This window comes from Drosophila pseudoobscura, chromosome 2, assembly GCF_009870125.1.
Source record: "Drosophila pseudoobscura strain MV-25-SWS-2005 chromosome 2, UCI_Dpse_MV25, whole genome shotgun sequence".
Classification (NCBI taxonomy): Eukaryota; Metazoa; Arthropoda; class Insecta; order Diptera; family Drosophilidae; genus Drosophila; species Drosophila pseudoobscura.
The window spans coordinates 707,606-724,541 of record NC_046679.1 but is presented as its reverse complement, the minus strand read 5'-3'; the positions used below and the strand labels follow the sequence as shown (position 1 = coordinate 724,541).

The following is a 16,936-nucleotide window of genomic DNA, read 5'->3' as shown; positions in this document are numbered from 1 at the left end:
TACATGCATTATATAAATGCACAAAAATGTTGCCTGCCCCTTGAGTGAACTTCATTCATGCATTGCCCGGGAAACCGTGCAACCGTGCAACAGTGCAACAGCGCAACAAGAGACCAACCAACGACAGTTTGGTGCACAAAAATTGCAGCAGCATCGCCAAAAATTGTTGTCAAAAACCTTTTTCATAGCTTGAAACATGAAAACTAAAACTAAAAAACAAAAATAAAAAACTTAAAACACCAAACTGGTTTTGTTGTCTACTGTTATGGAAATGAAACATGGTGGTCTTTTTATTTACTTTAAGTTAACAGACCCGCCGCTCATAGACAACATGCATACATATGTATCTATGTAAGTATGTACGTATGTACGTATGTATGTAGTTATGTATGTATGTGCATACATACGTACATGCACCTGCAGATCACAGTGTACCTGCACATTGGCTTTACCTTTCGGATACGACACGAAAATATGTAGGTATGATTTCAGCTATGTGTATTCATTGTATCAGCTGTTAAACTAGTCCCAAAAACCAGTTTTACCGCAAAAGAGATTGCCTACGTAGTTTTATTTCCATGAGTATTTTGTTGACTTGAGTGAGTTGAGTTGAGTGCTTTGCTTTGCTTTGCTTTGCTTTGTGGACGTTGAGTGTGAGTGTTTTTCGGAGTGCGACTCAGCCCCAGGCAAAACAATGTAAGGAGCGAGGTAGTGCTTCGCAGCAAGCCGTTTGGCTGTTTACCTCGCTTGTCCATACCGTTTTTGCACACTCCCTGCAGAAGTTTCTCTCTCGCATGATTGTTATTTCGCACCATTCAAGCACCCATCATCCATCACACTCAAAGTCCACTCAACAAAACGCTCAATGAAGAAAAAAGTTCAGTGCGAAGCCCCAACAGCGCTCCAACATCGCCCATACCTGTGGCATCCACTGCGCCGTTCTCACGTGTCGTTCGCGCTGCGATCACCTGCACACACACATACTCGCATCTATGTGGATAGCTATAGCCTACACGTCTTTAGGTGGCTCCCGCGATACCGGTTTTCCGCTGGTATGAATATGCCCAAGAGCTAATTTTATAAAAGTTATCTCCTGAGATGTTTGTAAAGTTCAGGCACTCAATGGACGGACTCTCGTGATACACTAAGAACCCATTTAAATACAAATGATGCTGGCGATACCTGTGCGAATTCCTGATTACTAGTGTTCATATTGTGGAGAAAACGAATAAAAGGATCAGTTCAGAAGCTCCCCAACTGGTTTTAATAGTGCTCGTGAAGAAATACAAAATTATTATTTTACCAATCGGCTTTCGTAGTACAATACAACAAAATACCATACACGAGTGAAAGAGTCTATAAGTTAGATTAGTTGGAGCCCAAAAGAAATGGCAGTGCAGTGCATTTGCGATGGAAATGAAGTGTAGGTGGACACTGGCTAAGAAAAGGTGGCCTAAGTCTAAACTGTTTTCCGATAAGTCTGGCAAATGAGGTCACGTATGTAAAGATTTCTTAAAGAAAACGTCAGTCTGTCCCTGTCCGTCGCGTCGTCAACCTGTCACACTACTTTTACCACATGCTATAGCGATCCCACACATATTTGTGCTGTTTGCTTTTCGCGGGATTCCGAACTGGTATGAGTGTAATTCATATAATATACACAAAACCAGATAGATACCAGATCGTCTCAAAATGTCAAAATCCATCCATAGCTCCATAACTTTGGAATGCTGACTAAATATATTACCTTAAACGTGCCGTGCCGTGCCCGTGTCTTACTGTGTTTGTGTGTTCTTTGCAGTCGGACTGTACGTGATTTTGATACCTCCGAAATGTAATAGAAACAATCAAAAATTTGTTCCCCTCATCGTGTGCTCAACATTTTCTTGTTTCAACAAATGGTTCTTGGATACACTCAAACTCAGCTCAACGGCCTAATAACAAAATTTGAAGAACACCCATCAGCATCCTGAAAGCATATGGTAAGTGCAACTAGCTGTAACCGATTGATAAGAATATAATATGGCATTTTGCCTTTGCTACCCTAACCTATCGACTCTCTATGGGAGCATCAAACTAAGTGGCATCGACCTTAAGGTAATCTTCTTAGGGCGGGACTTAAGTATTCGAATAAAACGCAATAAAACTAAGCTCACAAAGAACAGAAAGAAGACAACCTATAAGAACCCACTCTTGTACACTCTCAGGTATAAATAACAACTTTTTAATACCCACCTTACCCCCTCGCCATCAGAAAGCCTTCTATGAATTACTTGTGGTTTTTTGTTAAGCGAAACTTAAAATACGTTCGTCATCATTATACCCTTACAAAGAGACTAAGCATTTCCGCTCCCAGAAAGTAAGCGATATGGATCTCCGATCTTATCGGCTTCGAATTATTATTGATCAACAGCCTAGACGATTCGTTCCTCCTGATTGTCCGTATAAGCGAATGGACTAACAGCTAAAGAATGTCATAATATACTTGGTTTCCATATATGTTTGATGCTCCCTCGAGAACCCGATTAGCGATATGAACTCCTGAATTCCATACACTTGAAGACACAAAACTCATCTTAGCTTTAATAGTACATATGTGAGGGCATTAGTACCTAATAATATTACACCGGAAGTAACAAGGGAAATTGTTACTTTCACGAGTTAATTTTGCAAGGGCCTGGGCTGGAGCGTGTAGCAAGGATGCTTGTGGTTTTCTTTGCTTCACAATGCTGCTACCAACTGGATAATTTGACCTTTAGTCAGTCACGTTTCGGAAAGTTACCTCAAACTGAAGATGACTACTGACTTCAGTACGTTCGGTTAATGGACGGCAAATGATATTTTTTCGCTTTCTATTTTCAGGCTTGTCAGATTATGTGCCAGACCCATTGATATTTGACTGCTTATTGCAAAGTACTTATGAGTATTTCTACTTACACTTGCACAAATTTCATTAAAGTGGGGGTTAAAGTGCGGACCGGACCATACGGTTCTCCTGGCCGTCTAAACCACATAACCACACAAGTCGATGTACTTATGTATGTATCCAGAGATACTCGTATTGCAATTGCAATAGTCGCCAGAATCAAACTGATAAAATGAAACAATTTTGTATAGATAGATATGTACAATTATAGGTATGTATGTACACGGTACACATAGTGTGCATGCATGTATGTGGCAACCATCGTTCGCATTCCAATAGATTTCAGATTTAAGTTCGGTGTTCGGTGTTTGGTGTTCGGTACGTATTGTACCACATTCAAAACTAGAAAATGTTCGCAGAAACAGCATCAAATAAGCAACAGGTTTCTTGTATCTGAGCACTGGGCACCCAGCAGCCAGCAGCCAGCAGTCAGCAGTCAGCACTAGCGTTTAAAGCAATTCTTCGGCTTTCGTTTTATTTCGCAAACCAGTTTTGGCACATTCGGCTTTTTCTATAGGTTTCCGGTTGAACATATTCAACAGCTTTGCAGCTTCATTTACTTTACTCGCATGTTGTTTTGTTGTTTTTGTACGACAGGTATGCCCAGTGAAAGCTATATTATATAGACAAATAGTCTTTAGAGCGAAGGATTTGTGTACTGGAGATGCTGTGTAAAGCCGTCATAACAGCAGCAGCAGCAGCATCCTCGTTTATAGGAAAATACATATATAAAGATGGCCAAACAGGGTGATAATAACGGGGCATTGTACATTGTTTAAAGGTAAAACTTTCACTCTTATTTTGGGGCGATTTTTCACATAAAAATAGTCACCAAAAACTCTCTGATATGAGTGAATTTTCTATTTTGATTTTCAATAGTACGAAAACGGATCTAAAAGTTGTACAATTCGATCCTTTACATGGCATTTCAAATGGTTGATGGACTTCTAATGGATCACTTCACCTTTAAGAAAACTTTGGGACTGAGATACTGATTGCAGGAAAGCTTGACATGACATTTTCCAGCAAAATGTAAAGATTTCAGACTTGCAGGTTTCCATTTGCAGATCCATTGTGCATCCTATGGAAGCTGCATGATATAATTACTAGAACTTGTGTACAAGGGTATGTGCATTCAATCAGCAACAATAGATACGTATATGTATATGTACATGTGCAAGAAGTCGGAAGTGCTTATGTACTCTCTAGTCTCTACTGCACTATTCTCCTCTTTCCACTGGAAAGCTATTAGAACCGCGTTCTAATAAGTGCACTGCAAAAGATACGCGAGCTGTGCTCCTGTAGCAGCCAGCAAGTCTACGGTGAATGGTGAATGAGTCAGGCAAGGTACAGGTACCGGGTGCCTGGTACCAGGTACCAGGTACTGGCGGATTTACAGCAAGAGAAAGCCAACGAGAATAGCCAGCATAGGGATAGCATAGCACAGCACAGCTCAGCACAAGATAGCTCAAGAAGTGGCTTTGAAATACGTTCCTAACTGTATCTAAGCCACAACGCGAACAGGCTGCCGCCGCGCCGTTTAGGCGGTTGATGAGATGGGCAGCTCCGAGAGAATGTACACCTGTACAGTGTACACCTTCCAGCCACCTCTAGGAGTAAGTGCAGTTGTTTGCTTAGTAGCTTGGCTCCCCATCTTATAAGAGTTTAGTCTTCTTTTTTGCTGTTGTTTTGTTTCTCATGCAACTGGATGCAACCAAGGAATGCGGTTTCATTTTTAGCACTTTTCTGATGACTGCTTGAATGCCAGCTCTTTTTGTGGCTGCTCTGTCCGGGGAGCATTAGAGGGTGCACGATTTCGAGGTTTCGTTGCGTTTATTCAGTTAGTGGAATAATTAGACTAGTTGTTAGCTAAGATAACTACCGATGGAATTAATATGGGTCTAAGTTTTGTGCTCCAATGTACCCAAGCCCAAGCCCAGGACCAAGCCCAATCCAAGCAATCCAAAGCCCAATCTTTTGTCGTTCACAAAAATACGAGTACGAGTACGAGTACAGCAGCAGACTACGGCTACGATGTGGTAGATGCGTTCGCATCTATGATTTCCTCATGCCCATATAAACATGCAGATGGTTGGACAAGAATCGCACAGCAGAGCCGAAGAGTGTGCCGGCAACGCCAGTTCTCTAGCCGTCCAGTTGTCCGTTGTCCGTTGTCCAGGTTCCAGTTCCAGTTTTGTTTAAATGTTTATTGCATATTGATTTCACACCATTTAAGGAATGAGAAGCCATCTTGGTTCATATACACAGACAACTTATATACATACATATAAGTAGGGGGCACTTTAAAGCCACGCAGCGAATACGTTTTGGCTTTGCGATTCACTGTTAACAATAAGTACATACATACATTCATACATATGTCTACTGGTAGGTGACATTAATAATTGTTTACTAAATAGTACCCATTTAATTACAGAACAATGTCTGCTAACAGCAACATATCAGCAATGCAAGGACTCGGACTCTTAGGACTTTTGATTCTGCTGTCCTCAGCTGTTTTGGGCAAATCGCAAATGTGCGAGGTGGAAACTGGCCAAACGAATATAATCCTGGACATAGAAGAAAGTCGCGAGACATGTAAGAGAATTTCAAATGAGTATACGACTATGACCGACTATGAATGAAGAAGCATCAGAGTTCCTATAGTGGAACTCCATAAACCATTTCTTGGTAGATTTGTTGTACGATTCAAAGGTTTCTATGGTAGATTGTGCCATGAATCTAGTGTTCCCTCTCAGCCGTGCAAACAGTGTACTATAATAATGGAGTGGCTTCCTTAGAGAAGGGTTGGACATCATTACCTCAGGAGAATTACCAGCCCAGCAAGAAAAAATTGCATGTCTTACGCTACCTCTTTGTTGGATGCCTCATAAACCTGAAGCCATTTTATATGAGTTTTAAACACAGTAAACATAGTAAAGGGGCGGACACATGCAATGCAGCCCGTACAGCTCGTACAACAGACAAACCCCAACTTTGAGATCCATAGTCTGCAAGCACAAAAGGTGCAACGCCATAATTATAACTTGGATACGTGTCCATGAACATGTATCTAGGTACATATGTATCTATGCACATGTACGTACGTATGTACTATGCAGAACCGACGGCTTGATCTGATTATCAGAATAAAACATAACACTCGCACATATTGTGTGTATGTACATATGGATGCATATTTAAATGGTCGTGCTCCTCAAGAACGCCTAAATCAACACAGGCCAAACGGGCTACTGTGAATTTTCCAATATTCATATGTATCTTTAGCCCCACTAATACGATTACTGCTCCATATATACATATGTACATACATACATATGTGCATTTGTGGATACATACGTACTCGTACGTATTGTGCAAGATCTGAATCTGACTGGCTTTCTAGACGCAGCTGCCGCTTAACACGAACTTTTACAGCACGTTCATATGTCTCATACATACATACATACATACATACATACCTACATACATGCCCACATACATACATACATACAATATAAACGCATATTTCCCAAGCGATGGCTGCTCTAACCCTCAATTCAAAGAGAAAGGATCCGATTCTATTCGCTCTTAGTGGGGCTTCAACTGAATATAAATATTTGTGTACCAACATATGAATGACTACTACTACTACTACTACTAACTAATACGTATCTGTGATAGTCATTGGACAGCAAACGACACCCCCAGAACTTCCCATCTTTGGCGATCCGGAGACGGAAATAGATCTCGATCTAGTTTTTCCAAAAGGACAGCCAACGTTTCAATTGATCGGAAAAAGACTGCAGTTGCTGCAGCCCCTTGACCGGGATGAAGAAAATCTTAGTCACATTGTGTTCCAGGTAAGTGTATCTCCCCAGGAGCGGCTCTTCGGCATCTTCTAGGCCTCTTCTGGAGATGTGCGGATGTGCAAATGAATTAAAAGCCGTAATTAATTGTTTGATGAAATGCACATGCCACCCACTCAAGAATTACGCCATTTCTTTCCAGGTGTCCTGTACGATTCGATCCTCTAATAAGAAGCGCAACATTCCCATTATTGTGCGCGTGTCGGATATCAATGACAATGCGCCCCGTTTCATGAACACGCCCTATGAGGTCACCGTACCCGAGGTAAGTAGATTTCAAGCATTCAAGACACGAACAGCTTTTTGGAGCGCCAAAGTTTTGCTTGTTCTGTTTGCCCGTGTGCCTTTTGCCTGTTGCCTGTTGCCTGTTGCCTGCCTTTCTTGCCGCATTTCCCCCTTCGCGAGCTACCAGATCGCGTTCGTAGGCCGCAGTTGTTGCCGCCACAAATGCTCCACTGCAGCAGAGTTAGAGACAGAGGCAGAGGCAGAGACGGAGTTTGAGTCCGAGTCCGAGTCCGAGAGTCAGGTGAATGTGCATAGCCTTCTCGATGGTATAGTCGATGCCAGCAAGCAGCAACAACATACAAGACACTAATGAAGTGGCAGACAAGCATGTGTTGTCCACGTCGCATGTTGATGCAACATGTTCATGTTGCTCCGTGCCCGTGCCCCAACAACAACAACAACAACCACAATTGCATGTGCAGACAAGACACAACATCACATCTAAGGCTACAATAGTATTTCCGTCTGTTAATCACGTATTTAGACTAATAACGTTCAATTACAGAACAGTTGACATATTAGAAAGCACCAACAAGTAATGCCATGAAACAAAAGAGAACCCCTCTTATTAGATCTTTCAGTTATACGACCATACCTACATACAATGCATATCACTCGGAATAATCATAAGCCACTTCAAGGACTTTACAAAGGCCCCATTCTGATCTTCATACAATTGGCACAGAAATCACAACTCGCTGGCAATAAACTTACTCAAATATACGTACAGAAGGAGATTTAATCGCGAACCATCGGAAGGAATACCTAGGGGGATTTATTCATAAATAATTCATTATGCAACGTGAAGCGGCGAACAGCTTTAAGGCACAGAAGTCTGGTGAGAGTGAGTCCAATCGTATGCTCGATCGAGTACGGCCTTACTTCTTTTCTACCGAAAATCGTGTATTATTGCTGGCGATTGATTGCTTGTTGGTGTTTCAATATCTGAAGAAACCCCATAAACTTCAGGAAAATAATTAGCCAGTCTTTTCCCATAAATACACACGAGAATGTAGTGTGGGCTTTTCGTACGGGGTATCCCATTCGTATCCCATTATGGCACTCTGTCAGTCCGCCAGGAATATATTTGGTATGCACTTGCCGCCGTTTTAAGCGGGACTCTCGAGGGACTGTTTGTGGAAAACATCTTTGGAATCGTTCTCGTTTATCAGCTAATTAAATGAATACTAAATATTTTACGATGCACGTCCGCTCAGTTGAAATTTAATTCTAAATAGTACCTACATATGTATGTGCATGCTTAAAAATGCATTTTAATTCTGTTGAGCTACTGAGCTTTTTCAGCAGCGTAGCTTGCGATCTGTTTTATGATAAGTCAATGATTGTTTATATTAATATGGTTTATTATGGCGAATAGAGTAGATACAATGATAGCGGAAGAACAATAGCGAAATATGTACGGATGCAATAGCGATAGCGATCGATCGGTTCAAGACGGTGTTGGATTGAAGAACAATTATGCGAATTATGCGAGAAGTGAGTGCTAGAACAAGACCAACTTCAAGGGCAGGCGCCCTAACCGAAGCGATGTTTCGACAAGAGCGCGACAGATCGAGAGAGCGATAGAGAAGGCAAAAGAAAGAAAGACGCGAGAGAACGGCTGCATCGGCCGCTGCAGTGCGGGAGCATATGTACTATATGTATGTATGTATGTATGTATGTACGTATGTATGGATGTAGCTTACAATGTGGTACCGTGGAACAGTGGGCAGTGCAAGCAACGAACAATAATAGGGACTTACTTTACTACTGCACCCCTGGCTACTGTCGTCACCCAACACATTCTTTTAAAACAGAGCACACCTGTGGGCACTACGATCTTTCGGAACATACAAGCGCTCGATAAAGATGCCGGAGTCAACGGGCTAGTGGAATATTTTATTGCCGAACAAAGTATTAATGCAACCGAAGATGAGAAGCTCACTAGCGCTGATGGGTATGGAACTTTTGCCATATCCTTTCCGCACCAGGGACAAGTAAGTTTATTTTTGTGTAAGACGCAAAAGTCCAAAAGATATGCTAATAATAATACTTTTATGCCCTACTTTCAGGTTACTGTATCAAAGATTTTGGACTACGAGAAGGTTCAGCGGTATTTTGTGACCATTGTAGCTTCGGTAAGTCAAAAACCCCAGATTCAATATTCAAAATCAAACATCAAAACGCGTGCAAATTTAGAGAAATATAATGTTCGGAACCCCACTTTTGCCCACTTTCAGGATCGGGCTCGCAACACCGAGCATCGACTGTCTTCGACCACCACTCTTACTGTCAATATAGCCGACTCAGATGATTTGGATCCCTCATTTATATACCGGGGCTGCGTGTCAGTCGAGGGTGCCTGCATAAACCCAGAGTACACGGCGTCTGTGCCGGCAGGATCGTTGCTGGGTGTCCTCAATGTGTTGCCCGAGAGAATACAGGCGGTCGATCTGGACACGATAAACTCGCGGATACGCTACAGTTTCGCCAGTGGAATGCCTGGTAACTATGAAGACTACTTTGAGATTGATGAGGAAACGGGAGTGCTGAAGCAAACAAAAGCCATTGATACGTCCACGGCCAAGAGATATGACATTATCGTGCGCGCAGAAGAGATTTCACCTGCACCTCGACGGTTCACCACGGCCAAACTGGCGATTGCTGTTAAACCGGTCGATGCCAATCCCCCGGCCATATCCTCCTCAGCCAGCGAGGGCTATGTTGACGAAAACTCGCCCATAGGCACCAGAGTCTTGGATGGAAACGGCAATCCCATATCCTTCAGAACCACAGATGCGGACTTGGGCGAGGGCGATCCCAAGCCCGATTATATATATGAACTGACCACGCCCTCATTCAATGTGACCAGTGGAGGCATTCTGGTAGTGAACGAAGACAACCTCGATCGGGATCCGCCTGCCCCCGGCCGGTTTAAGTTTCAGGTTGTCGCCCGGGAGCCCCGAACGAACGCTGCCAGCGCCCCGTTGAGCCTCACGGTGAATCTGCGAGATATCAACGACAATGCCCCCAAGCTGGCAATGGTCTCGCCTATTGCGATCACTGCCAATTCGGGGGATCAGAGCGAAAGTCGGCTGGTCACCCAAGTGACAGCCATCGACAACGACGAGGGGCCCAATGCCGTGGTCGCCTACTCGATTTACCACGTATCCAACAACGGCATTCAAAAGTTCACCATCGACGAGCAAACCGGGGAAATCAGAACCCACGGCCGCCTGCTGGCCGGTGAGCAATACAGCATAACTGTGCAGGCAACCGACATAGGAGGACTCTCTTCGCAGGCCATTGTGGAGGTGAGCGTGACACCGGGGCCGAACACGAAGCCGCCCCGCTTCCAGAAGCCCATCTACGAAGTGCAGGTTAGCGAGGGTGCGGAGATCAACTCCACAGTCACCGTAGTCCATGCCGATGATCCGGAGAACGATGCAGTCGTCTACTCAATCATATCCGGCAATGATCTGCGTCAGTTTGCTGTGGGCCAAGAAACTGGGGTCATCATAGTGATACGCAAGCTGGATCGCGAGAGTTTGACGCGCTACCAACTGATCATGAGGGCCGAGGATAGCGGTGGTCTCTCGAGCAGCGCCACAGTGAACATCAAGGTTACCGATATCAACGACAAGAATCCAGAGTTTGATGTGTCCACTCTGCCCTACGTCTTCCAAGTGGACGAGGGCACTGCCGATGCCTTCGTTGGTGTGGTGCATGCCACTGACGCCGATGAAGGGATAAACGCAGAGATCACCTATTCCATACCCACAGACGTGCCATTTACCATAAACGGCACCTCCGGGGAGCTACGCACAGCCTCTCAACTGGACTATGAGCGCTTGAACGAGTACAAGTTCGTGGTTACCGCCAAGGATGGGGCTCCCGACGCTCGCCTGGGCACGGCCAGCGTGACCGTGCTAGTGCACGACATTCCCGACGAAGTGCCAAAGTTCAGCGATGCTCGCATCGACGTGCATATACCAGAGAACGAGGAGAGTTTCCTGGTGGCCACGGTGCAGGCATTCGATCCAGACACGATTTCGGAAATAACCTACGTGCTCCGCAAGGGGGATGCGGAACTGTTCAAGGTATCTGCGACCACCGGAGAAGTGCACACGATCAAGGGGTTGGACTATGAGAACCAACGACAGCACCAGTTGACCATCGGTACCATTGAAAACGATGGAGATGGGCCTGGAGACACACTCCAGCTGGTGGTGGATGTAGAGGATCGGAACGATTTGCCGCCGAGATTCATAACTGTGCCCGATCCAGTGACTGTGAACGATGACCAAGCCATAGGCACCATTATAGCCACTCTGCCGGCCATTGACGGCGATGGCACCTCCCCTGGAAACGTGGTTCGCTACGAGATAGTCGGACGCGGGAAAGCACCAAAATACTTTCAAGTCGATCCAGACACGGGGGCAGTGCGAATCCGCGACGAGCTGCGCAAGGAAGTCGACACAGAGTACCACGTGGACATCCGCGCCTACGACATGGGCGATCCCCAGCTGAGCTCGGTGGCCCCTCTTCGCGTGGACGTGCGACACCTTGCTCTATCCCAGAACAACGATATGAACATGGACACCAAGCTGCAGAGCGGGATGATAATGAGCACAGAAAACATCGGCCTGGGCTTCAGTGACGACAGCTACACAACCAGCGTGCCGGAGTCCACGGAAGTGAATAGCACCCTGAAGATTGTTCAGATCATTAATTCGAAACAGTCGACCAGCGGACCGGCAGACTTTAGGTGCGAGTTTGTGCTTGGAAACGACGAGGAAAAGTTCAACCTGAGCCTGGCCGACCATGGATGCAGCATAATCCTCGTTCAGTCGTTGGATTTCGAGAACAAGTCCTCGTACATGCTCCAGCTACGTCTTGTGTCCCACCGCTACTTTGTCAACCCTCTAAAGGACAAGACCACTGTGAACATAATAGTTCAGGACGAGAACGACAATGCGCCAGAGTTTGTCTTCAATCGGCTGCGTGGTCAGCGGGACACCTTCTACACCGTTGTGACATCAGATATGGATGTGGACACGACCATTCTGCAGGTGCGTGCCACCGACCGGGATTCCGGAAAGTTTGGCTTAGTTCGGTACAAGTTGTACGACGATGAGGACATGGGAATCAGTTTGGTGTGTACTCAAAGACAGTTTTATCACAATATAAAATAGGAGTACATTCTAACTTGTTTTTAATTGCAGCCAACAAGCTTTTTTGTGATGACAGAAGATGGTGTTCTGCGAACTGCGAGGCATTTCAGAAATGAAGAAGCCTTTCCAATGACATTCTCGGTTGAGGCGCGGGACAGCGATGCCCAGGAACAAGGATCACATCGCACCAGAGCCCGCATAGTGGTCAACAAGCTGACAGACATCAATCGTATGGCACTCTCTTTTCCGAACGCCGCTCCCAGTGAAATTCGCAACTACCACACGGAGGTGGAGGAGCTGCTCGATGAGAAAACCGGACTTGTCAGCGGCATTGAGCGGTTCAGCAATCAAAAGTATCTGGCAAACAACGGCACGGTTATCGAGAACCAAGCTGCTACGGATGTGTGGTTCTACCTCATCGATCCGAAATCGGAGAAACTATTAAAGCGCAACGATAGTATTGTGGAGACTACGTTGCTGGAACCCGCTGCGCGCTTGGAACTGAACTTTGCTTTGCCACGAGCCAAGGCCGATGGAATTTCCGTGCCAATAGAAGTAAAGGAACACGTTCATAAGGTAGGACTTACTCGTGAAAGTTTGACATTTGTGACATTGTGAGACCTTTATTAGATCAAGGCCGCCATAGACATCGATGACGAAGTGTTCCCCTTCACGCTCATTGCCATATCACTCATCATTCTGATATTGGGCACCATAGGGATAATATATATATGCATTTCTTGGTCAAAGTACGTACCTTAGCATAGGCTGGGCCCAGATGCCTGTAGTAATTAACAACCCATTTCCTAATAGGTACAAAAACTTCAAACAACGCATGCGGCAGTATTCGTCGACGAGTCCAACGCGCTACGACCCCGTTATTGTCAACCAGCAGGCTTCGAATGCAAGTGAGACTGTGGCCAGTATGAAAGAGTACGAAACGCAGATGCTGGCAATGGCAGTGCCGCCCGATGGTGATGACGACCTGCAGCTGGACTTCAGCGCCAAGAACCACGCCTTCTCGCTGGACAACGTCAGCTACATCACACACAAGGAAAACAGCAACGGCAACAGCCACGGTGCAGGCGGTCAGTCTAGTCCATCGCATTCCGATGCAACAACGGCTACCATCGCCACACTTCGCCGCCACAACAATCTCAACAACATGAACAACAATCTGGCGATAAACAATAGACAAAACACCTTCAATCGCACACTAGAGATCAACACCCGCAACAATGCCAACCCACTGGGCTCTCCGCAGAACACGAATGGTGCTCTTTCCGGCACTTTGACTCTGGGGCGCATTAAGCATCAGAATACGAACCATTATCAGAACGGGGGATCCAATGGGGACAATGGGGTTGGACGAAATAATTTGGCCATTGCCAAAAATAATGCCTACAGTACGATGGGCAGACGTGGAAATACGTTTTGCGGTGCAGGATTGTTGAATGGATGCGTAGACAGTTCTGGAAATGGCGACTTGATGAACAGCAGCACGCTCGGTCGTCACAGCCAACTGAACAATCGCATGTACAGCGGAGAAGTGCCCATCACCAACCCGCTTTTCCAACGGTAGATACAGCAAAATATAGCCAAATAGTGCTCGTATGTAAACCTTAGCTCAATTCAATTCATACTTTGCAGATCGACTGGTGACGGACACAACCACATAAGCTGCACCAATGAGAACGTATCGTTTGGAAAGCGAGACTATGGCCAAATTGGCTTCTCGTACCTGAATGATTTGGATCGGTCAGAGGTGGAGACCACAACGGAACTGTGAACTGTTTGAGAAGATGTCACAGACACAGACACAGAAACAGACTAGAGTGAATATAGTAGAGTACTTAGCAGGATATTTTGTACTTTTAATTGTTTATTGTACCATAAGCTAGCGCATTTGCCATCGAATTCCGATTATAACTTGTAAATATTTCACTAGGGATATTATTGAATGGAGAAACTGATAACTGATATTTTATAACTGTGCTCTAAGATCAAAAAAACAAAAAACAAATAAATACAGTCATTAATTTTAAGTAAGTGAATTGAACAATGAACTATCAGTAAAATATCTCAATTGTTAAATTTATATAAAATAAAAAACGTCATGTATGCATCTACATTGTATCAATTTTGTGAAATCGTTTGATGTTAGTACTCGACGACTGCTCTGCTCGTGAAGCAATTTATATCATAAACTTTACGAATTGGGGTTCTGCAAGCCTGATATTGCACGTAATGGGCAACATAACATTATCCTTTACCCATAATTAACTGAATTTGGATTGGCATTTGAGTTGGCTTACACAGGCTTACGCAGCGGTCGATTGTTTGGGTGACAATCTCAGAAGCTTAATATCGTTTTTTCTGTCTTCGCTATGTGCTGTGGTGACATTGCGAAAGCTTCTGGAAAGCATCATGTCGGCAGATATTTCAGTTTCAGTAATGAGAGTACTTGTTGAAGGGATTTCGTCTTCTTCGGTCTCAGATTCGCATTTCTGTGAGAAGAGATATAGTAGGTAGGTTCGTCAATAAGAGGCATGAGATATCAGATAGATGATTGTGATTAAAACTAATATGCAGTGCATTTCCGGGTGGATACACGTTGAGGCAAAATATTCATCTACATAAACATATATGAACACTCTCCACATTCCGATCTTCCACTGCCGACGTATTGTTACATGTTGAAATATGGTCAGGGCTTTATCCAACAGACTACCATCTTACCATATAAAACCAGAGGATGTGAGTTCGGTAATTTATTCAAAGTCGATCACAAGCTGTTCAATAAACCCGTATGTAGATCTACATACTCGTAGTTCTACTACAGTTCTATATGATAGGTCTAAGATCTAGTTTTAATATTGTTAAGGTGGCAAATACTCGTATGATTAACAGTTTGAGTTATAAATTTGTATGCAAAACACGTAGACTATAAGTACAATAGCAGAAGCGACATTCGTGTGTAAGTGATGAAAATGGTGTGGTTAGGCTTAGATTTTATTTAACCCACCTTTTGTATGTACTGGCGCTTGGCTGGCACCACGCTCAGATGCAGCACACAGTTCGCGTCTTCAAGCATGCTAGTCACGGGCTCCTGGCATACAACACCGCTCCGCTCCACTCCACATGCACGAAATAGAACCTGGCGCTTATCCTCCAATATGTGCTTGCGGCAGTGTTTGCAGCATGGCAGCGTTCGCTCTCCACATTTGACGCCGCCCTCTGTAAAAATACACTTGGGGTTGTTGGCCGACTTCGAAGCAAACAGCGTGTCCCGCGCGCGTTTCTCTTTGAATTTTTTGTAGAGAACCGCCTCAACGCCCTGCCGACGATGGTAGCTGTTGAGCGCCTTAAGTTGTTCGTAGAGCTTGCGCTCGTGCGGCGTCTCCTTAAGCTGATCGTGGATACTGCCTGCGAATATAGAAAGACAATTCAGAAACCTGCTGCGAAAAACACTGTAATAATTTTGACATTACAGTAGATTTCCCGTTCTCGCCGAATGTCGTGCAGGTACTGCCGACGCCTTTGTTTCAGAACAAGCTGCAAGTGGGACAGCTCATCGCGGTAAAGGCCCTGAAGTTTATTCACTTTCAACTCTGCAATCCGAACAGCCTCAGCACGAGTGTAGACGCCGGCATGCCTAAAAGTAATCATTAAAGGACCCTACAACCAGTGTACTTGGTGAAAGACTTACTTTAGAGGATCATCGTCTTCAGAATCGATGCTTTCGTTCTCCGATTCAAGGAACTCGATATCTTTGGCGGTATTCTTCACACAAGGCGGATCTCCATCATTGCTGGAACTGTCGGAGGCGTAATCTAAGATTCGACGACGGCGGCGGACCTTTTCTATAACATTCTCTATACCATTTCGATGATCCTGATTAACTATAATGGAAACTTAAATTAAACCCACCCTAACTATGTGGCACTGTACTCTGTATGCTGCCTTACCAAACGGTGCCACGTGCGGTGAAACAACATCGATCATATCCTCATCCAGCTCTATGCTCGGATACTCGAACTTAATATCCTCTACGTTTATGTGATGGGAAAGAGTGCTGAGCAACGTCTCATTGGTCTCGACGCCACTGCGGAGACGACCGACGGCTACATGCGTCTTTTGCAGCTGCGTCTGTCGGTTGTGCTCGAAGCAAAGTGTAGTGAGTATCTGCTCCTTCTTGTTATCATATTTGGGGACCGCGTTTATGCACTTTCTTCCGTTGGTGTACACATGTGTGCACTGGCGGTAGTTTGCCCGGGGATCGCGAAGAACGTGGCGAATGCAAAACTCATGTCCGTCAACCCGCGTCTGGCTGCATTCGTACGTAGGATTGGCGCACGACTTTATTTTGGCCACATCGACCAACAGTTGATCTTTTTCCGGGGTACAAGGTGCACCCATGAACCGGGAGCACTGGCGCAGCTTGCTGGGGGAAAAAGTATCCATTATTTCCCAACGGCGTCGCTTTTATCTAATTTTTAAGAAAAATTCTGCGAAAACTAACACGCAGTGTGACCGCGAATGACGATAAAAGTATACCGTCCGACCCTCAAAAATATACCAACATATACCGTCTCATTTTCAAAATATACCGTAAATATACTGACGAATTCAAGTTCTATTAGACATATTCCTCGTTTTTGATATTCCGTTGAATATTACTA

General features: G+C 44.7%; 2 protein-coding genes across 2 annotated transcripts; one reads left to right on the top strand and one right to left on the bottom strand.

Moving 5' to 3' along the window:
• The first annotated feature begins 881 nt into the window (after positions 1-881).
• On the top strand, positions 882-14,383 carry Cad99C (cadherin 99C). Its single transcript, XM_001357611.4, has 12 exons — positions 882-1,052; positions 1,802-1,982; positions 5,364-5,524; positions 6,611-6,789; positions 6,938-7,060; positions 8,898-9,077; positions 9,153-9,218; positions 9,321-12,236; positions 12,306-12,830; positions 12,885-13,003; positions 13,068-13,832; positions 13,905-14,383. Exons 3-12 carry the CDS (start codon positions 5,368-5,370, stop codon positions 14,041-14,043), a joined length of 5,169 nt encoding a protein of 1,722 aa, XP_001357648.2. The 5' UTR covers positions 882-1,052; positions 1,802-1,982; positions 5,364-5,367; the 3' UTR covers positions 14,044-14,383.
• Positions 14,117-16,816, bottom strand: dgt1 (dim gamma-tubulin 1). Its single transcript, XM_001357612.5, has 5 exons — positions 16,223-16,816; positions 15,964-16,156; positions 15,746-15,909; positions 15,280-15,680; positions 14,117-14,761 (listed from the first exon to the last, which is right to left on the bottom strand). Exons 1-5 carry the CDS (start codon positions 16,716-16,718, stop codon positions 14,576-14,578), a joined length of 1,440 nt encoding a protein of 479 aa, XP_001357649.2. The 5' UTR covers positions 16,719-16,816; the 3' UTR covers positions 14,117-14,575.
• Positions 16,817-16,936: the final 120 nt, after the last annotated feature.

Bases quoted from the DNA above. Each gene is read 5' to 3' on its own strand.
- Cad99C (XM_001357611.4), top strand. From the start codon at position 5,368: ATGTCTGCTAACAGCAACATATCAGCAATGCAAGGACTCGGACTCTTA. The intron at 9,078-9,152 runs GTAAGTTTATTT...CCCTACTTTCAG, and splicing joins CCTTTCCGCACCAGGGACAA to GTTACTGTATCAAAGATTTT. The intron at 13,004-13,067 runs GTACGTACCTTA...ATTTCCTAATAG, and splicing joins ATATGCATTTCTTGGTCAAA to GTACAAAAACTTCAAACAAC.
- dgt1 (XM_001357612.5), bottom strand. From the start codon at position 16,718: ATGGATACTTTTTCCCCCAGCAAGCTGCGCCAGTGCTCCCGGTTCATG. The intron at 15,681-15,745 runs GTAATGTCAAAA...CTATATTCGCAG, and splicing joins GCGAGAACGGGAAATCTACT to GCAGTATCCACGATCAGCTT. The intron at 14,762-15,279 runs GTGGGTTAAATA...CTCTTCTCACAG, and splicing joins AGCGCCAGTACATACAAAAG to AAATGCGAATCTGAGACCGA.